At 34.4% G+C, this 23,093-nt stretch overlaps 1 protein-coding gene across 2 annotated transcripts in view; it reads right to left on the bottom strand.

Moving 5' to 3' along the window:
* The window catches only part of RAVER2 (ribonucleoprotein, PTB binding 2), a 93,205-nt gene that overhangs the window by 20,899 nt on the left and 49,213 nt on the right, over positions 1–23,093 (bottom strand). Inside the window, exons 6-11 of one of the 2 annotated variants that reach the window (XM_032844865.1) lie at positions 21,112–21,194; positions 19,192–19,296; positions 18,928–19,039; positions 16,696–16,964; positions 8,048–8,159; positions 6,583–6,719 (exon numbers count right to left, since the gene is read on the bottom strand). In XM_032844865.1, the coding sequence (XP_032700756.1) occupies positions 6,583–6,719; positions 8,048–8,159; positions 16,696–16,964; positions 18,928–19,039; positions 19,192–19,296; positions 21,112–21,194 (818 nt within the window). Of the gene's footprint in view, positions 1–6,582; positions 6,720–8,047; positions 8,160–16,695; positions 16,965–18,927; positions 19,040–19,191; positions 19,297–21,111; positions 21,198–23,093 lie in introns of both variants that reach the window. The other variant, XM_032844864.1, reaches the window with a different exon arrangement.

Genomic DNA, 23,093 nt, shown 5'->3' with positions numbered 1-23,093 from the left:
TCCATACCATTATCAGGATTTTTCAACAGAAACTTTGCAGGACAGAAGAGAGTGATAGGATATATTTAAAGTGCTAAAAGAAAATAAAAGTGCAACCAAGAATACTCTCTCCAGCAAGGCTATCATTCTGAATAGAAGGAGAGTAAAGAGTTTCTCATACAAACAAAAACTAAAGGAGTTCATGACCATTAAACCAGTCCTATAAGAAATATTAAGGTTGAAAAACAAATTCTTTGAATGGAAAGGAAAACCATAGAGAGAGTAGGAGGAGTAAAAAACACAAAAGCAGCAAAAATAAATATATCTGTAAAAATTGGTCAAGGGATTCCTTAAATAAAAGGAGGTAAAATACGACACCATATACCTAAAATGTGTGTCTGCGGGGGGGTCAGGTGTGGGGAGAGGAGTAAAGAATGGGTTTAAACTTAAGTGACCATCAACTTAATAGAAACTGCTATATGCAAAAGATACTAAATGCAAACCTAATGATAACCACAAATCAAAAACCAGTAATAGATAAGCAAAAATAAGGAGAAATCCAAATATATTTCTAAATAAAGCCAATAAACCATGAGAGAGAGCAAGAGAAGAATTAGAGAAAACCTATTTTTTAAAAAAATCACAAAACTAGTAACAAAATAGCAATAATTACATGTCTATCAATAGTACTTTGAAAGTAAATGGACTAAATGCTCCAAACAAAAGACAAAGGGTGTCAGAATGGATTAAAAAACAAGACCCATTTATATGCTGCCTACAAGAGACTCATTTCAGACCAAAAGACATCTGCAGATTTAAAGTGAGGAGATGGAGAAATATTTATCATGCAAAACAAAGTCAGGGTAGCAGTGCTTATATCAGAAAAATAGACTTTAAAACAAAGACTGTAACAAGCGACAAAGAAGGACATTGTATAAGAATAAAGGGAGGATCCAATAAGAGGATATAACAATTGTATTTATTTATGCACCCAACATGGGAGCACCCAAATACATAAAACTGTTAATAACAAACATAAAGGGAACAATTGATAGTAATACAATAATGGTAGGGGACCTTAACACCACATTTGCATTAATGGACAGACCATCCAAACAGAAAATCAGTAAGGAAACAATTTGTTTTGAATGAGTCACTGGACCAGATGGATTTAACAGATATTTTCAGAACATTCCATCCTAAAACAGCAGGATATACATTCTTTCAAGCACATATGGAACATTCTCCAGAACAGATCACATATTAGGCCACAAAACAAGTCTCAACAAATTAAAAAAACTGAAGGTATACCATGCATCTTTTCTGACCACAACACTATGAAATTAGAAATTAACCACAAGAAATAATCTGGAAAGAGCAAAAATACTTGGGAGGTTAAAACAACATGCTAGTAAACAATGAATGGGTCAACCAAGAAATTAAAGAAAAATCAATAACTACATAAAAACAAATGAAAATGAAAATAGAATGGTTCAAAATCTTTGGGATACAGCAAAAGTGGTTCTAAGAAGAAAGTTTATAGCAACACAGCCCTACCTTAAGAAGCAAGAAAAATCACAAACAACCTTACATTATACCTAAAGAAGCTAGAAAAAGAAGAACAATCCCAAATCCCAGCAAAAGGCAGGAGTAAAGATTAGAGCAGAAATAAATGATACAGAAACTAAAAAAATAAAATAAAATTTTAAAAAATAGCTCAATGAAGTCAGGAGCTTTCAGAAGATCAATAAAATTGATAAATCCTTTATATGTTTATAAAAAATGTTTTAAAAATTAAATTTAAAAAAACCATAAAAAATTGATAAACCCTTAGCAAGACCCATGAGAGCGAGCGAGAGAACCAAATAAACAGAATTACTAATTAAAGAGAAGAAATAACAACCAACACCATAGAAATACAAACAATTCTAAAAGAATATTATGAAAGCCTATATGTCAACAAATTGGGCAACTTAGGAAAAATGGATAAATTCCTAGAAACATATATTCTACCAAAACTAGGTTAGGGAAAAATAGAAAATCTGAACAGACCAGGTACTGGTAAGGAGATTGAATCAGTAACCAAAAAACTCCCAAAAAATAAAAGTCCAGGACCAGACGGCTTTACAGGCAAACTCTACTAAACATTTTAATTTTTTTATTTTATTTTTTATTTTTTTCTACTAAACATTTAAAAAAGAGTTAATATTGATTCTTCCCAAACTAGTCCAAAAAATAGAAGAGGAAGGAAAGCTTCTAGATCCTTTTTATGAGGCCAATATCACCCTGATACCAAAATGACATAAAGATACCACAAAAAAAAAAAAAAAAAAAAATTGAGAGAGAGAGAATTACAGGCCAGTATCTCTCATGACTATAGATGCAAAAATCCTCAACAAAATGTTAGAAAACTGAATCCAATAAAATATATTTAAAAAATCATGTACCACAATCAAGTGGAATTTATTCCCAGATGAAAGGGTGGTTCAATATTCATAATCATGGTGATATGTCACATCAGTAAAAGAAAGGATAAAAACCATACGGTATTTCAATAGATGCAGAAAAAGCATTTGACAAAGTACAACATCCATTCATAATAAAAACTTCTCTGCAAAGTAGGTCTAGAGGGAACATATGTCAAGATAATAAAGGCCTTATTTGAAAAACCCACAGCAAATATCACACCTAATGGGGAAAAACTGAGAGCTTTTCCCTTAAGATCAAGAACAAGACAAGTATGTACACCCTCATCAGTTTTATTCAACATAGAACTGCAAGTCCTCGCCACAGCATTAAGACAACATAAAGAAATAAAAGTTATCTAAATTGGTAAGGAAGAAGTAAAACCTTCACTATTTGCAGATAACATTACACTATATATAGAAAACATTAAAGATTCCACCAAAAAGCTACTAGAACTGATAAATTTAGTAAAGCTGCAGGATATAAAATCAGTGTACAGAAACCTGCTGGATTCCTATACATTAATAATAAAGCAGCAGAAACTGAAAATAAGAAAACAATCTTATTGGAGCGCCTGGGTGGCTCAGTGGGTTAAAGCCTCTGCCTTCGGCTCAGGTCATGATCCCAGGGTCCTGGGATAGAGCCCTGCATCGGGCTCACTGCTCGGCAGGGAGCCTGCTTCCTCCTCTCTCTCTGCCTGCCTCTCTGCCTACTTGTGATCTCTGTCTGTTAAATAAATAAATAAAATCTTAAGAAAGAAAGAAAGAAAGAAAGAAAGAAAGAAAGAAGGAAAGAAGGAAAGAAGGAAAGAAGGAAAGAAAGAAAGAAAGAAAGAAAGAAAGAAAGAAAGAAAGAAAGAAAGAAAGAAAACAATCCTATTTGCAATTGCACCAAGTACATTAAACATCTAGGAATAAATTTAACCAAAGAAAGACCTGAATTCTGAAAACTATAAAATATTGATGAAAGAAACTCAAGACAATGCAAAGAAATGGAAAGACATTCCATGCTCATAGATAGGAAGAGCCAAGACTGTTCAAATGTCCATACTACCCAAACCAATCTACAGGTTTAATCAATCCCTCTTAAATACCAAGAGCACTTTTCACAAAACCAAAGCAAATAATCCTAAATTTTTTAGGAACCACAAAGGACCCCAAATAGTCAAAGCAGTCTTGAAAAAGAAAAACAAAACTGGAGGTATCACGATCTAGATTTCAAGTTATATTACAAAGTGGTAGTGATTAAAGTAGTATGGTACTGGCATGAAAACAGACACACAGATCAATAGAATAGAACAGAAAGCCTGGAAATAAACCCACAACTAATCTTCAACAGAGGAGGAATATATATACAATGGGAAAAGACAGTCTCTTCAACAAATGGTGATGGGGAGAACCACAGCAACAGGCAAAAGAATGAAACTGGACCACTTTATTTCATCATACACAAAAATAAACTCAAAATGCATTAAAGATCTAAATGTGAGGCCTGAAACCATAAAAATCCTTTAAGAGAGCACAGGCAGTAATCTCTCTGACACTGGCCACATCAACACAGTTCTAAATGTCTTCTGAGGCAAGAGAAATAAAAGCAAAAATAAATAACTCGGACTACACCAAAATAAAAAGCTTCTGCACAGCAAAGGAAGCAATCAACAAAACTAAAAGGCAACCTACTGAATAGGCGAAGATATTTACAAATGACATATCTGATAAAGGGTTAGTATCCAAAATACGTAAAGAACTGATACAACTCAACACACAACAAAACCAAATAACCCATTTAGAAATGAGCAAAAGACATGAAAAGATATTTCCCCAAAGAAAACATACAAATGGATAACATACATGTGAAAAGATGTTCAACATCACTTATCATCAGGGAAATGCAAATTATAACTACATGAGATATCACCTCCCACCTGTCACAATGGCTAAAATAGAAAAACACAAGAAACACCAAGTATCAGCAAAGATATGAAGAAAAAGGAAGCCCTGTGCACTGTTGGTGGGAATGCAAACTGGTACAGCCAATCTGGAAAACAGTATGGAGATGCCTCAAAATGTTAAAAATAGAACTACTGTATAATCCAGGAGTTATACTACTGGGTATTTACCCCCCAAATACAAAAGCACTAAGGAAAGGGATACAGGCACCCTTATGTCTATTGCAGCATTATTTATAAGAGCCAAACTACAAAAGCAGCCCAAACTATGGAAGTGTCCATCGATAGATAAATAAAGAAGATGTGGTATATACACGCAATGGAATATTATTCAGCCATAAAAAAGAACAAAATCTTGCCATTTGCAACAACATGGATAGAGCTAGACTGTATTAAGCTAAGCAACAGAAGTCAAAGAAAAACAAATGCCATATGATCTCACTCATTCCGTATGTGGAATTTAAGAAACAAAACAAACGAGCAAAGGGAAAAAGAGAGACAAATCAAGAAACAGACTCCTAACTATAACAAACTGATGGTTACGGGGGGGGGGCCTGGGGGATGGGGAGTAAGGAGTATGCTTATCATAAAATAAAATGATAAAAAATTAAAAAGCTATATAAAAAGTTAAATTATACATGTTTAAAAAAATTTTTTTAAGTTTATTGTGCTTCCATTTATGAAAGTAAATTTTGCTCCTTGTAAAGGAACAAAAAACTAGAATTATACAGGACTATAATTTATAAATTTTTAAAATTAACAATAGATTATGAAATATTTATCATGCATTTACATAGTGTTTTACTTGATCTTTACTATTTGCATTGTATCTCTGGAATAAATATGGCATAATTTATGTACTTAGTATTAAAAATTATTGGAAATTTAGGCTGTTTCTAATTTACAGAACTATCAATTTACAAATTTTACAGATCTCTGATAATTTCCTTGGGTTTTGTCATCTGTAAATATAATTAGCATACACTTAATGTCAATTAATGTCCTCACCTTGATTTCTTAAAATGTGAATTAATAAAGGAAGAAAAATGGAGTCTTATGAAACATATGAGGGAATGCTTTCCGGGTTGCATTAATTCATGATTACTCTTCCTTGGACATAGGTCTGTTGGTACCTAATTACATCATCTTCCAACCTATATTTCTCCACCTTTCCACAGGTATATAAGAGACTTACGTATTATTCTAATATCCAGCTGCACCATTCTTACAGAATCTATTTCACCTGTGTTTTTAGTACCCTATCATAAAAGCATAAGGAGGCATCCATTGTTCCAAGGGAATTCACACAGGTTTTCTGTTCTAAAGGTGATTAGAGAGAGATGAGGCAAACACAGGTGCTCCAAGGAAATCAAAGTGGAAGCACTGCTGCCGCAGATAGGGCAGAGCTGAGAAGCAGCTGATGTGCTGAGAAATAAGACAGAACCAGAACAAGCATAGTTCATTACAAGACTCCCAGGATTATATCATCATATACTGCTAACATGATATATACTCTCAGCTTCAGCCATTGAGAATAACCTGAAGGAGAAAAGGCCAAAGAAAAATTGACATATTTATGTCATGGTACAATATACCTTTGGAATATAATATTTTTTATGTTAGTGATTGATTGGTTTAAATGTTAGCCTAACAGCGCCCGTCATTATGGTCGTGTGTCTGTAATCAGGAAGCAGTGGTGAAGAACAGGGGCATCTCCTTGAGTTCCTTAGTCAGGTGTACATTGGTATAAACCACAAGTCAGCAGTTTTTCTGTAAAGAGCCAGTAAATACTTAATAAATATTTAATCTTATGGGTCATATGGTCTCTGTTGCAGCTATTCAACTCTACCGTTGTGGCATAATAGCAACATAGACAATATGTAAATGAATGGACATGGCTGTATCCAGCAGAACTTTACTTACAAAATAGGCAGTGGGCTGGATTTGGTTTATAGTTTGTTGACCACTAGTGTAAACACCAAGAGGTAAATATCTAGCATAAATATCGAGGTAAATATCAATGTTGCTTGAATATGTCCTAAAATCCCAAATGAGCAAGGAATATTGTGTAGATGAATGCAATTTTACTTCCCTATGATATCACAGGAATCACATTTTCATATTCAATGAGCTCAATATACAGTTGAACCAATTTTTCTAGATATCATCAAAACTTGAGGATCACTTACCTGTGCATAATCACCAAAAGGTTGAGAATAAGAAATGCACTTTTCCAATGTGTGTTGTGATTCATTTCCCTGAGAGATTGCATCCAGAATATTGCTTGCAATTCCAGTCTTCTGCAGAGCGGTTTTACTTGCAGGGGCTAAAGTCAAATTTCACTATTTTTAGCTAAAAGTTGTTTTGTTATAAATTATAAACAAAGTACAAAACTCATTAATTCAACATGTACCCAAACAACACAGATTTTTATTTGCCTGCATATAGCTATAGTTCTTATCCCCCAGGGGGAGGATATACAGTATATGATGTTTTCTTGTTCATTTAAAGCAACTGAACGTGGAAGTTTGCCCAATTGATAAATAATTTTGATGGAAACATTTTTAAGATACATGTCTGATCTCTAAAAGAAGGCAAACAAAATGTAAACTAATCCTTCTTATTAATGCAATAGTTGTAACCATCAATTTTTGACCAGGTAAAAAATGCAGTGGGTATAGGAGAAGCATATTAAATTTTTTTTCTGTCTCTTTTAAAAAATTACAAATTAATGTCGAGGTACAAGAGGATACTTTATAAAATACAGAGCATATATATTATTTCATTTCTTTTAACTCTATTCTTTTTTCCCCAGAGGTAACAGTTTAGAATTTATTTTCCCAGATTTACTGTATGCATTTACACATTAAATATGTACACGTAAGAGTATATAGTTTAAAAAAAAAGAATACAGTTTTAAACAAACATAAATGGAATCATTTTAGGCACATGTTGGCTTTTTCTACTTAATTTGCTTTAGAGAGAATTTCATATTAGTACATGTAGCTCTCCCTCAACTATACCAAAAAGTTGTATTGTATTCCATTTTATGATAAACTATTTTTTTATTTAACCATTCCCCTATTGAGGAATATTAAGGCACTTTTCAGTTACACTATTGACAACCAACATTGTAATGAATATCCTAGTGCCTAGAACACACCACGTTTGTGATTTTCTCTTAAAACTATATTTAATAATTTACCTTAATTGAAGGCCTGAGAAAGTCTTCCAAAAAAGTAAATGAGAGCTCAACTTCTGCTTATTTTCATTAGCTCACAGTTCTGGGGGGATTGTTTGCAAATATTCTGGATATATGAGATATGTAGAGGTTTAAATCTCTATCTTAGAAATAGATTTAGAATACAAATGATTCTATATGTATTGTACAGCATTATAGTATTGCCAATAATTCCCTTGCCAGATTTTCTATTATGATTTAATAATTCAATAAATTGAAAGATATTACAAAAGATGTTTCCTTAAATAGAATACATTTTAAGTGTCTTAATTTTAGTTATTCTTTAAAGATGAGGTCATAATTTAGGCTTTCATGGCCAATAAGCATTATTTGCTTCCATTTAATTAGAGTAAGACTGATTATGGAAAGTATTTAATAAAACTCCAAAATACTAATACTGAGCTCTTACTTACATGATAAGCACACACTGGGCAACACACTTGCCAGGTTCAGGTATGGATTCTTACTGAGCCGTATTTCTTTTGGTGGTTCTCCCAATAGTGAAGTCTGATTCTTAGAGGCCACCTATTTATCAAAAATAAAACAGTAGGTGTTTAATCAGAGGTACAGGAAAATATAAATGCAGAAAAAGTAGAGAAATACTTACTCTTCAGTAAACCTAGTCTAGTGTAGTAAAAATTTGTGGAACCCAATGTTTGAACATATGAAGTTATGGAGTATTTCTGGATAGTGATTAAAATGATCACACTCCACTTATTTTTTCAATTAGTTTTTTTAAAACTACCCTAGAACTTTAGAACTGAAAGAGAATTAAAGGCATTCTTGCAAATTCTTTTCATTGGAACTAGGAGAGAATTACTTCACAAGAAAAAGCAAATCCCATACCTTATTTCCAGAAATACTGTTATCTACATTTTCCTACTAGGATTTTTATAGTGTATGGCTACAGCCAAATGATAAAGGAAAGCTTACTGATTTCTGGTTCTAAAAGTAATACCAAACAAAATAAGTGGATTTAATAAAATCCAAATCCACATTTAGAAGATAACCCTAGAAATTCACATTTCTTGAAAATACATCAGTAAATTTTATATAATTAAGTGTAAGGGTTCTAGCATTTCTTTAACAGAAGAAAAGGGCTGATTCTTCAGATCATTTTGTTTTGTACTGATGGAATTTTTTACTTTTCAACTCTCTGTAAAAGTAAAAAAATTTTAAATAAGACAATGTAGGTTACTATAATTAAAGCTAGAAGCTAAGTTTTCATTTCTAATTAATTTTTGTTTTGTTCCCTGAACAGAATGAAATATAATATCAAGTGCTTATTTCTATATTTGAGAAACAACTCAATGAACAACTCCTTTTATTTCTTCCTTATCTGGTCAATATTATTTTATTTGGATTGAGAAATCTGTCCTGTACATCTTCATAAGACTCAAAGAAGTCCAGTTTTGCTTGTGATAGGTAAATCACAGATACAGATGTATTTATTCAAAGATGCTTACTGAATGTTTACCATGCTCCAGGCGCTGTGGTAAGCATTGAGAATACTAAAATGAGTAGGACAAGAATACTACCATTAAGAAATTCACAATTAAGGGGTGCCTGTGTGGCTCAGTGGGTTAAAGCCTCTGCCTTCAGCTCAGGTCATGATCCCAGGGTCCTGGGATCAAGTTCCTCGTAGGGCTCTTTGCTCAGCAGGGAGCCTGCTTCCCCTCTCTTTCTGCCTGCCTCTCTGCCTACTTATGATCTCTGTCTGTCAAATAAATAAATACAATCTTTAAAAAAAAAAAAAGAAAAAATTCCCAGTTAAGTAGATATAATAGCTCAAAAGAAGTCTAAGATGGAAACATAAAATTCTAGGTAGGAGCTAACACCATTACATATTTGCCAAAGGAAAATGTATAGCATGATGAAAGACAGTGCCCTAAAAAGAATTCAAAGACTGAGAAAATGTAGCCAGGAAGGTACTCTAAGATTTTGTCTCTAAAGTACTTAAATTGCCAAGATAATCAGATTCTATCCTATCAGGGTTCTCAACTCTAGCTATGAAAGAAAATCACTTACTAAAAAAAAAAAAAAATACAGTGTATCAACAACAACAAAAAAAGCCCTGGACCAAATGGCTTCACTGGGTAATTCAATGAAATATTTATTTTTAAATTTAAAATCAATTAACTAACATAGTGTATTATTAGTTTCAAAGGTAGAGTTTAATGATTCATCAGTTGCATACAATGCCCAGTGTTCATTCCATCAAGTGGCCTCCTTAATGACCATCACACATTTACCCCATCACTCCCCCCACCCCACCACCACTTTCCCTCCAGCAACACTGTTTCCTGGAGTTGAGTCTTTTATGGTTTGTCTTCCTCTCTGATTTTGTCTTATTTTATTTTTCCTTCGCTTCCTCTATATTCATCTGCTTTGTCTCTTAAATTCCACATATGAGTGAAAATATATATTTGTCTTTCTCTGATTGACTTATTTCACTTAGCATAACACCCTCTAGTTCCATCCATCTAGTTCCATCACACCATCTAGTCCCATCATTGCAAATGTTGAGATTTCATTCTTTTTGGTGGCTCAGTAGCATTCTACTGCCTATGCACGTGTGTACACACACACACACACACACACACACCATTGCTTCTTTATCCATTCATCTGTTGATGGACATCTGGGCTCTTTCCATATTTTGGCTATTATGGACATTGTTGCTATAAACATTGGGGTGCATGTGCCCCTTCTAATCACTATTCAATAAAACATTTAAAGAGGAATTAATGCCAATTCTTTTCAAACTCTTCCACAAAACTGAAGGAGAATACTTTCAGCATTGTTCTAGTACCAAAGCCAGAGACACACCACAAAAAAGAAAGAGAACCAGAGATAAATATCCCTTATAAATATTGGTGCCAAAACCATCGACAAAACACTAGCAAACCAAACTGAATAGATTATTATTATCATACCCAACTGGGATTTACTCCTAAAATGCAAGGACGATTCAATGTACAAAAGTCATTCAACATAATACACTATATTAACAGAATGGAGGAAAAAAAAACAGTCACCTCAACTGATGCAGAAAAAGCATTTGACAAAATTTAACATGCTTTCACGATTAAAATTTAATGCACTCAGGGAACCTGGGTGGCTCAGTCAGTTAAACATCTGCCTTCAGCTCAGATCATGATCTCAGGCTCCCAGGATTGAGCCCCACATTGCACTCCATGCTCAGCAAGGAGCGTGCTTCTCCCTCTCTCTCTGCTGCTCCCCCTGCTTGTGTGCTCTCTCTCATTCAAATAAACAAATAAAGTCTTTAAAAAACAAAATAAAATGAAACACACTCAGCAAAGTTAGCACAGAAGGAAGCTACCTTAATAAAACAGAAGTTATATATGAAGTCAACATCATACTCAATAGTGAAAGACTGAAATCTTCCCCTCTAACATCAAGAACAAGACAAAGCTGTCTGCTTTTACCACTTCTGTTCAACATAGTATTGGATGTTTTAGTCAGAGCAAATAAGTAGGAAAAAGAAATAAAAGACATCCGAACCAGAGTGGAAGAAGTAAAGTGATTTCCGCTTGCAAATGCATGAAAACCCTAAATGCTACACATACACAAACTGTTAGACTAAATGAATTCAGCATAGTTGCAGGATATAAATCAACATACAAAAATTAGTTGCATTTCTATACACTAACAATGAACAATCCAAAAAGAAAATTAAGAAAACAATTCCATTTACAACAGAATCAAAAAGGATAAAATATTTAAGAACTGAACAAAAAAAAAGGAGTGACTGAACCAAAGAAGAAAAATACTTACTCACTAAAAACTGCACAACATGGCTGAAAGTGACATTTAAGCAGAATCTCAATAAAGTGAGGGATTAGCCACGAAAATATCTAAGACTGCACTGTCCACCATTGTAGCGACTAGCTACACATGACTACTGAGACTAAGAAATAGTAGACAGTTTAAACTGAGATGTATGTGGAATGTAAAATATATACTAAATTTCAAATAGTACCAAAGAATGTAAAATATCTTAATAGTTCAGTATATATATCCATTTTGAACTAATATTTTGAATATGCTATATTAAATATTAAAAATGTTTTAAAAAATGGGGGCACCTGGGTGGCTCAGTTGTATGAGCGTCCAATTCTTGGTTTCAGCTCAGGTCATGATATTGGGGTCCTGAGATCAAACCCTATGTGGAGCTCTGTACTCAGTGTAGACTCTGCTTGAGATTCTCTCTCTCCCTCTGCCCCTTTCCCAGCTCTCTAAATCTTTAAAAACATTTTTAAAAACATTGCTGGATTAAAAGACATACATAAAAGGAAAGTTATCCCATGTTCATGGATTAGAAGACATATTGTTAAAATGTCAGTATTAACCAGAGTGACGTAGAGATTCAGTATAGTCCCCATCAAAATTCCAACTTTTTCTGCAGAAAAAGAAAAATCCACCCTAAAATACATGTGGAATTTCAAGGGACCCCAAATAGTCAAAACAATGTTGAAAAAGGTGAAAAATAGATACAAGAATGGAAGGCTCATACTTTGTGATTTCAAACTTACTATAAAGCTACAGTAATCTCAACAGTGTAATACTGGCATAAAGACAGACATACAGACAAATGGAATAAAATAGAAAACCCAGAAGTCAGTCCCTGCATATGTGCGTAAATGACTTTTGTCAAAAGTGTCAAGATTATTCAATGGGGAAAGGACAGTATTTTCAACAAAAATGCTGGCAAATCTGGATATCGCATGTGAAAGGATAAACTGGATTCTCACCTTACACTACATACAAAAATTAACTCAAAGGTCAAAGACCTAAATGCAAGAGCTAAAATTATAAAACTCTTAAAAGCTTAGGTAGAATGCTTCATGATATTGAATTTGTCAATAGTTTTTTGGGTCTGACACCAAAAGCAGAAGCAGAAAGAGAAAAAGAGAGACAGAGAGAAAGAAAGAAAAAAAAATGTAGATCATATATAGATCTAAATATAGATCACAAAACAAGTCTGAACAAATATAAGAATACTGAAATCATATCAAGTATTCCTGTGACCACAATGGTATGAAACTAGAAATGAATCACAGGAGGGAAACTGGAGAATTCAGAGATACATAGAAATTAAACAACATACTCCTGAACAACCGACAGGTTGAAGAAATCAAAAGAGAAGTCAAAATTATCTTGAGACTAATGAAAATGGAAATAGAGCATATCAAAACTTATGGAATACAGCAAAAAGCAGTCCTAAGAGGGAAGTTTATAGCAATGCCTACACAAAAAGAAAAAAAAAAAAATCTCAGACAACTTAACATTACACATCAAGGAACTAGAAAAAGAAAAACAAACTAAGCCCACAATTAGTAGAAAGGGGATAATAATAAAGATTAGAACAGAAATAAAAAAAGACTAGAAAAATCCATGAAACTAAGTGTTAGGGTTCCTTGATAAACAAAACAGAGAAACCTTTAACTAGACTAACCAAGAGAACAAGAGAGGATACGAATAGTTACAAATGCAAGAGAAGACATTAAAACTGATACCACAGAAATATGAAGGATCATAAGAGACTATTACCAAGAAATACATGCCAACAAATTGGATAACCCAGAAAAAAAAAAAAAGGATAAATTCCCAGAAACTTACAACCTCAAAGAACAATCATAAAGAAATAGAAAATCTTATCAGACCAATAGTGACATAAGAAGTAATCAAAAACCTCCCAAGAATGAAAATATCAGGACCAGATGGCTACACTGGTGAATTCTACCAGACATTTATTTAAAGAAAAATTAATGCCCAACAAAGCCAGATAAGAACTCTGCAAGAAAATAAAACTACAGGCCAATATCCCTGATATTGGGATATCAGGCAAAAGTCCTCAACAAAATATTAGCAATCCAAATTACAACAATACATTGACTGTACACAACTGTATACAATGATACGTAGACTGTACGCCATGATCAAATGAGATAGCTCAGAAATAAACACACATACATATAGTCAATGAATCTTTGACAAGCGAGTCAAGAATTTACTATGGAAAAGGACAGTTTCTCTAATAAGCGGTGTTGGGAAAACTGGATGTCCACACACTAAAGAATGAAATTGGACCAGGATCTTAAACCATACATAAGAATTCACTCAAACTGGATTAGACTTAAAGATAAGATCTGAAGCCATAAAACCCCTAGAAGAAAATAAAAGGAAAAATTTCCTTGACATTAGTCTTGGCAATAATTTTTTGGACATGACACCAAAAGTACAGACAACAAAAGCAAAAATAAACAAGGGGGACTACATCAAACTAAAAAACTTCTGTACAGCAAAGGAAACCATCAACAAAATAAAAAGACAATCTATTGAATGGGAGAAAACTGATACAGCCATTGAGGGAAACAGTACAGAAGTTCCTCAAATAATAAAAAATAGAACTACCATATGATTCAGTAATCCCATTTCTGGGTATATATTCACAGGAAATGAAATCCCTATCTCAAAGGGATAGTGCACTCCCATGTTCACTGCAGCACTATTCCCAATAGCCAAGACATGAAAACATCAGTGCTCTTTGATGGATGAATAAAGAAAATGTGTGTATATATTCAGTCTTTAATAAGAAGGAAATCTTGCTATTTGTGATAACATGGATGGACCTTGAGGGCATTATGTTAAGTGAAAAAAGTCAAACAGAGGGGCACCTGGGTGGCTCAGTGGGTTAAAGCCAACCTCTGCATTCCACTCAGGTCATGATCCCAGGGTCCTGAGACGGCAGAGCCCTGCATCTGGCTTTCTGCTCAGCAGGGAGCCTGCTTCCCTTACCCTCTCTCTGCCTACCTCTCTGCCTACTTGTGATCTCTGTCAAATAAATAAAATAATAAATCTTAAAAAAAAAAAGAGTCAAATAGAGAAAAACAAACACCATATGATCTCCCTTATATGTAGAATATAAAAAAGAAAGCAACAGCAGCTCAGATTAAAAAAACAGATTGTTGATGTCAGAGGCAGTGTGGGTGAAATGGGTGAAAAAAGTCAAAAGGTACAAACTGCCAGTTATGAAGTAAATAGATCATGGGGATGGAATGTACAGCATGGCAACGATAGTTAATATTACCATGTTTTATATTTGAAAGTTGCTAAGAGAGTAGATCTTAAAAGTTCTCACAAGAAAAAAAATTATAACAATGTATGGTAACAGATGTTAACTAGACTTTTTGTGATGACCATTTTGTAATACATGCAAATGTCAAATCATTATTTTATACCTGAAACTAATATGCTGTATGTCAATTATACCTTAATAAAAAAAATTTCTTAAAAATGCAGGTCTAAAAACCTAAAGCCACGTTAAACCAATTATGTCTAGCAAAGTCAAAACTCTTGTTACATTCTTGGAAAACCTACTTGAACTGATTCAAACCCCTACTGTCAGAAAGACACTTCTACAACAGTCTGTACCAGTGCTCACCTGGGGTCTGCTTAACTATGTTCAACTTTTTCTTTGTTTGAAAGCTTTACCCGCTCTTTGTTATATTAAGCCTAAATTCGTTTTATTGTATGTTGTACTTATTGGACTAGGTCTGCCTACTGAAGAAACACAAAATGCCATGTGACTAGTCTGAGGGTATGTTTCTTTAATGTATATACAGCTGGTCCTCCCTTTCTGAGTTACATGTAACCATTTCCCTCAATTCTCTCCCCAGAACCTGTTTTTCAGGCCCTGGGCCACTTTGGCTGTTTTCTTCCTGATAGACTCTGCCCATTATGTGAATCAGCTCAAATCAAGCTTTTCTGAAGATCTGGTGCTCTCTGTCCAAAAAGATACAGCATATTCATATATGAGTTCTATTTGTTTAGTTTTCAATATCCCAGGAAATTAATACTGCAGGTAAATTTTAAAAATTTATTCTAGAAGGATTCCCTTAGCTTTCTCAATGAACAGTTGCAGAACCTTCTACCCATACTTGCTGCTATGACTCATTGACAGCAAAAACTCCTCCAAATTCAGTATTATTATTTTGACATTTGAAAATGGCCAACTAAATGAATTTTTTGTCCTCACATGCTGCTTATAACCTGAGTTTTATACTACTTACATGCTAAAGGGTATTTCAGGGTGTGAGTAAAAATTAAATGTACTTTATTCTACCTGTTATTTATAACATTTACTAATGTCACTGGCCTAAGAATCAATAAAATAACTGGGTAGAAACTTACAGAATTAAAACAGAGGTTAGATTCTTTTGTGCAGACCAGAGTTTAATAAATAACTTTGACATTTTTCAGATAAAAGAAAATTGGTCTTGCCTTCAAATATTCCAATATTACCTTAATTAGCTATAGAGTATACATTTAAAGTAGAAAACATATTTTGAAGAGCATTAACTTAGCTCATAAATAATATAAAATTGGATAAGTATTAATGACACTCTTAAGCTTTTTCCAAACTATAAAATTTTGAACTCAGTTTATATTGCATTTCTAAAATATCAAGCATTTTTGAGTATCTTGAACTTTTTGGAAAAGCAAATATCTATGATAAAGATTCCGTATTTAAATTATTTTAAATAACAGATTTAAACTCATTTTACTCAAATTACTTTATTTACAGACAAACTGGTAAATAATGAAGCAAAGCCCAAACATCAGCTGGCATCACTTATCAAAAGATGGATTTTTGTTTGCTTATAATAACAGCATTTTGGGTTTTTTTTTTTTTTTTTTTTAGAGTGCAGTATTTTCTATTTTGAGAAGTAAATACACACTAGGAAAAATCATGTCCTTGACATATCAATTATCTAGTTTATAATCCATATTTGTATACTCTATTATTAACTTTCTTTGAAATTTAAAAATTAAGAGGCTTTAGGATACTTCATAATAACTCCCAATTTAAAATCTTCTAAAATTAGAATTTAAGATATAATTTTGAAAGAATATACATACATATATATATATTCCTGAATAGTATCTACACACAGGTAGTATACACGTGTGTGTGTGTGTGCGCGCGCGCGCGCACGCGTGCATGCACGGGCATGCACAAACATAATTTTCTCACCCCTGAGCTTATCTCCGTGCCTCTTGGCTGACTTTGCTGTGGTTTATGGTGTCCCGTCAGCAAGCCTCCAGCAGTAAGGTTTGGAAAGCTCTGAAGATAAGCCTGTGACCCTGAGAAATTTCCTTCTGCCTTCCCCGCCGAGGCTGGCTGTTTCTCCTGAGTATTCCCATGTCCTGGCCCAGCTTGTCCAGCAATGTGCTGATTTGGAAAGAATGGTAATATGCCCATTCCAGCTGTTATCGTTGTTGGAGTTGGAATCAGATTAGATGCTGTAGGGAATCACAAATGCAAGAAGCTTTTGGTTAGACAAGAGTTATTCCCAACAGTCTGATTTTGTTAACTTATGGGGGAAATGTGGAGAAGCCTATTCTGTATCTATTAGAGAACAGTTACATTCAGAAGACAAAGTTAGTGGTTGTAAAGCAGCAGGTTCCTACACGGAAAAACAAAAACCTCTAACAGCAATCGTGCTTTTCTTATTTTCAACAATTTCTGGGATAATATCAAGGATATTTTTTAATTCCAAATTTTAATTGTATATTTTAGACCTTAAGAGAAAATGTATGTATTTTTTGGCACTTGAAGTTGTATCAGGTGCCTTCTTTTTTATGCTCGATCACTGAAAATTGCCTGCTTCCATATTTGAAGGGAATAATTAAATAAATTTTCAGTTAAAAAAAATTCTGACACTTAAAAATCTATTAATACATTTAATCAGCTTACTCGCACCAGTTCATAATAGCTGACTGTGTGTATCTTTTCCCAGCTCCTGAATTCAGTGGGCAACTGGCTATGAGTTGTAGTGTTCACACAAAGAACTCCAAAGATGCTGTAAAAATCAAGACTCTTCTTTTTAAACCTAGAGAGCTGGTTTTTAAACATCAGCACACCACTGGTTTAAAAAACATCAACGTTTGTGAATAGATAGGCACCAAATTTAACACATGAAAGTTTTACATTTTTATTTACAGGAAATAACAAAAAATTCTGGAAGAAATTAAAGTTTTAATAGGAAAAGTCTGACCCATTCTACTTTTTAAAATCTCTAGTTCAAAATCAAGAGAAAAGAGCTAATTTTGATAATTACTTTAAGTCAAATTTATATTTTATAAATTCACTATGCAAATTTCTTTAATTATTTCTAGTACTTAATATTTAGAGGTGGTTACTTAAGTTCTTTTAGCAATGTATTTATTTGGACACTGATTTTTTCAATGTTTTTAAAGGAGTGCATGCTAAGGCAACTAGCCTATTATTTAATCCAACACAAATAATAAACATGGGCATAAGCTTTTGATGACACAAAATTTAACTTTTAGAACAGGCCTCATTGTACCAAAAAATTTCTACTCCTGTCTGTATCCTAGTTCAGTTTTCGCACAGTCAATTCCAACAGTCAGAACTGATGGACTCATTTAATCGTTTGACTCATTGTTTTTATGTCAAGGTTAAATATGTTACTCGTATTCAACTGACTTATTATTATTATTACTGGTGGTAATAATAATGATAATGTTAATATTAAATATTATTAATATTATAAATAATATTTAATATTAAAGTAATAATATTTAATATTAAAGTAATAATATGCTTTTCACAGCATAATCGCCAAACAAATTTCAATTACACTTCAAATGAAAGTGCCTTTCAAAGTCACATTCAAATAAGAAATCTTGTTAAAATGTACCTACTACATGCTCTTGTTTTTCTAAAAAATAATTGTTTTGTTTAAATTCGTTTTTTCAGAAGCCCAAAGTACACATGTCATTATTTCCTTTTTCTAAGTTTGGAGATCACATTCAAAAAACTATTATAATCAAGTAAACCATCAAAGCTTACATCAGAATACCACATATTTCCTTGAAAGCTTAGGGTTTTTTATTCAGGCAAAAATTAAATGGATATCTCTGTAATATGTTGTCAGCCCAGCGGGTAGCATGTCAGTCTCACAGGGATCTAGGTCTTTGCCTCATGCTGCTGTGAACCTTCATCAAATATTAAAGCATATCCAACAGGGAAAATGTGATCTTGGCATGGAAGCGAGTCCATCAATAACTTATCAATAGTTCTCTAATATTAAAAATAGAAAAGCCACGAGGGCTCTTAAAATTTTAAATGACTGACTAAAACTCAACTTTGACCTTTCTGCAAATAAAAACAGGATATAGGTAAACCACCCTTAAGTCTCAAATCTGTGTACGGACTTCTCAGTAAATGCGTATCATTTACTTTTATGTGCTTCTCCATGATGACCCAACTCTGTTTTCAAAGGAAGCGCTGACCCTATCCCTACTGCAGTTTGAAGTACCACGGCCGGGGGATCTCCAAGTAAGCCGGGTTTCTGCAAGACAAGAAAAGAGAGTGAGACTTCTGCCCGCGGCCAGAGGGTATTCTCTCATGAAAAGGCTACACATGTGAAAAGTCATCAACAATAGGGCCTGAATCTAGAAAGGGAATGAATTCGAAAATAAAAAAAATTAACTCCAGACTTACGTTATTAGTAGGAATATTCTCAAACTTCAGTAACTGTTGCGGTGCCAGGGGTACATGAGAAAGATTCTGAAGGAATAAACTGGAAGTATTACCCGGAACTGTGCTCTGTGAAAACGAGAAAGCATTCTGTTAGTTCGACTTGGGAGAGCTACTTGTCCTAGAACCCAGTCCACTTTAAAGTGCCGCTCTCCAGCTGATCTGAGCAAAAGCATCTTAATATTCCATTTTCCCACTTGAGGCAATGATACCTAATTCTTTTAATAATACACAAGATGTGACCGTGGAGTCACGAAACTAACTCCACATCCTCTCCCTTTTTTGCCTTCATCCTTCCTCCTCCCCTCACCCCTTTTTGGCTTTCAGGTCAGGGTCATTTCATCATTTCTTTCTTCACTTAATCATCCAACAAATATTTGTTGAGCACTTTCTCCGTGCCCAGCACTGTGCCACGAAGTGAGAAATGCACAATGCGACCTGCCCTCACGGATCTTAGAGGCTCCTGGGGAAGGGAGACATTCATTAATTATAAACACATGGAATTACACATGGTGACGAGCAGAGTGCGGAAACACACGGGAGCTAGGAGAAGAGTTGGGGACTTAGTTAGATGTGGTAAATTCAAGGAAGGTGTCCCTGAGGAACTAACTCTCCCATGGAGATCTGAAGGCTGTGGGGAAGTAACCAGGGAAGTCTGGGGGACTCAGATGGTGTTGGGGTGGGGAGCATTCCTGGCTGAAGGAACAGCAGGGGAGCAAAGACCTGAGGAGAAGAGAGCAAGGTCCTCTGAAGACCTAAAGCTACGTGACCCAACTGGCTTAGGCCTTCCGGGTGAAATTAAACATTCTAGTCTTAATTCTAAAATAAAGAGAATTATTTATTCTCTGATGATATTGACGATATCAATACTCTGAACTCCCCTCCCATGTCACACTCCACATCTTATTGTAATTCACATTTCTTTTCTGTATGTGTTGAATTTCTCTAAGAACAAGGACTCGGAATGGTTTTGTTCTGTGCTATGGCATCAGTGACCGGCAGAGTGTCCAGTAGAGGTCAGAGTCCCAGTAAAATCTGGGGAGTAATGGGATGAAAAAAGACCCTACAATGTACAAGGTCCTATGTTAGATTCTTTTTTTTTTTTTTTAGGTATATGGATACAATGCATTTTAATGTATTCTTTCCCAAGTTACTATTATTTAAGAAAATAAGCAAATTCTTACATAAACGTTCACATATGTAAAGTTCATATTTTATCTATTTTTTTCCCCCGTACTCAAATCTATGTTAGATTCTAATGAAAACTAAATAAAAGATAAACCTGTGCCTTAAAAAGTTGCATTTAGGACTTTGATGCTCATTCACTCCACTGCCACCAAACCTCCATTAGGGATTCGGCTGGACTTGTAATCAGGCTCCTACACAGACACAGCCTTCAGCAGTACCTGACTGTCATGAGTACAACATTTGTATATAAAAATGCATCCTAAAATACGAATCTGAAAAAGGTTAGAGAATTTATTTTTTTATTCTTACACGAATTATTTGTATATAGATTAAATTTTAAGAAGAGTTTATGTTCACTTAATTTTTTTTCTTTCTGTAATACTTGGAGTTAAGACCCCAGAAGTCTTGTTTTTAACCACTTATTTCTACAAAAATATACCACAAAACACACCTCCTTCCCTTAATCCCCTATAATCAATGCCCAGAAATCAATGCCTAAAAATCAATAGATAGAACTACACTGCTTTGACCAGCTTAATTTGATCTCAGGTACTCAGCATGTTTTCAGGTAGCTATAGTTATTACTAAGGATTTGTTTAAAAAACAAAATACCTGTTTAACTTCAGGAGAATTTTAAACTTTGGGAACAAACAAATGAGTCACTCCGAGTTGCAGTACTCAATGCTATTTATATACCTGATGTGCTTTATTCAAATGCAAAAACGCGGAGGAGATGGATGGGTTCATCAGATGGGGCAAGCTGTGAGGTGTTCCGAGAACTGCTTTAAGAAAATAAAAGTAAAAATTTAACTTTATGATAAGACAGAAACAAACTCCAAAAGAGGCCAATAGTATTTTTTTTAAACTTAACAAATTCATCCAAAGTTCAATGATATACTGACCTTGTCATTGCACAAAAACTGGCGAGGTCGCTTCCTTGTGACTCAAACCTAGAATTTTATTTAAAATTCCAACACCTTCTATCATCATAATAAAACACCAAACTTAGCCTTTCTTTTCTCTAGCGCTTAGAGCAACAAAACTAATGCCATCTTTTAGTGAGTATAATTCTAACTGAACTCATGTTATTTGCTCAGTATTTTTATTAGGTGTTTGGGTATTATTCTGGCAGGGGGGGAGGAGTGGGGGAAGGAAGGGCAAGATACAGACCTTTCCTTTGAAAAGCCTACAATCCATTCAAGAAGAGAATATATGCACAGAAAAAATATTTACATAATAAAAAGAAACATGAGCATCATAGTGGATAGAAAGAATAAATGGTGACCACACTTTTTTTTAATCAGGTTTTCCTGAGCACAATACCAGAGTCTGTATCAAAAGAGATGTCTTCAGAACATGGCTCCGTCATTTAAGCATCTAACTCTTGGTTTCAGCTCAGATTGTGAGCTGAAACCACATCCAGCCCTGCTCTGGTCCTCCCCACGTATGCACACTCTCTCCCTCTCTCAAATAAATCTTTTTTTAAAAGGCGGGGGGATGTTTTCAGAATAAATAGTATATAGACAAAAAGGGCCATGAGATAGAAAATATATGAAGTAATTTCTTCTAATTACTATAAATCAACTGGAAATGGTCAGGCATAGAAAGCACTTCAAAAAGCATTTAATTTCAGGTCCCCTGGCTGGCCCAGTTGGTGGAACACGTGACTCATGCAACTCTTTATCTCTGGGTTGTGAATTCAAGCCCCATGGTGGGTGTAGAGCTTACTTGTTGTTGTTGTTGCTAAAGATTTTATTTATTTATTTGAGAGAGAGGGCAAGCAGGGGGAGCAGCAGAGAGACAGGGAAAAGCAGGATCCCTGCTGAGCAGGGAGTCTGAGGCAGGGCTTGATCCCAGGACCCTGGGATCATGACCTGAGCTGCAGGCAGACACCCAACCCACTAAGCCACCCAGGCACCCCTAGAGCTTACTTAAAGAAAAAAAAAAAAAAAAAGAAAAGAATAGTGTTGTCTTATTTTAAGGAAAAAAGGAGGGAGGGGTAAAATATCAGTGCCTTTAAAAAAAAGCATTTAATCCAATGATCAAAAATATTTGGATATTATATATGTAATATATACCATCTCTACAAGTTTATCCCATGTTTTCAAAAGTACTTTTTTCAAGTTTTACTACTTGCTAAACCAGCCTATTTCATCTTTGGAAAAATGACCATTAGAAATTGCTTTCTTTAGGGGCGCCTGGGTGGCTCAGAGGGTTAAAGCCTCTGACTTCGGCTCAGGTCATGATCCCAGGGTCCTGAGATCGAGCTCCACATCGGGCTCTCTGCTCAGCAGGGAGCCTGCTTTCTCTCTCTCTCTCTGCCTGCCTCTCTGCCTACTTGTGATCTCTGTCAAATAAATAAATAAAATCTTAAAAAAAAAAAAAGAAATTGCTTTCTTTAGAATGAGTCCATTTCATGATTGGTGGTAGGAAGATTAGGTCATTAGCACGAGTTGTTTATAAAAACAGACTGTTTATTAACAAAGAGGGATAAAGATGGCATTTCATAATGATAAAGGGGTCAATTCATCAAGAGGATACAACAATCTTAAATGTGCTTCAAATAACAAAGCTTCAAAACATGTAAGGCAAAAATTTCTAGAACTGACGAAGTAGACAAATCCACAGTTATGGTTGGAGATTTCAACACCACCTCCTCTCTTTTTTCAGTTAGTCAC

Source organism: Lontra canadensis, unplaced genomic scaffold (assembly GCF_010015895.1).
Source record: "Lontra canadensis isolate GAN:19392208 unplaced genomic scaffold, GSC_riverotter_1.0 scaffold158, whole genome shotgun sequence".
Classification (NCBI taxonomy): domain Eukaryota; kingdom Metazoa; phylum Chordata; class Mammalia; order Carnivora; family Mustelidae; genus Lontra; species Lontra canadensis.
The sequence above is the reverse complement of the archived record's forward strand: the minus strand, read 5'-3'. Positions and strand labels throughout refer to the sequence as shown.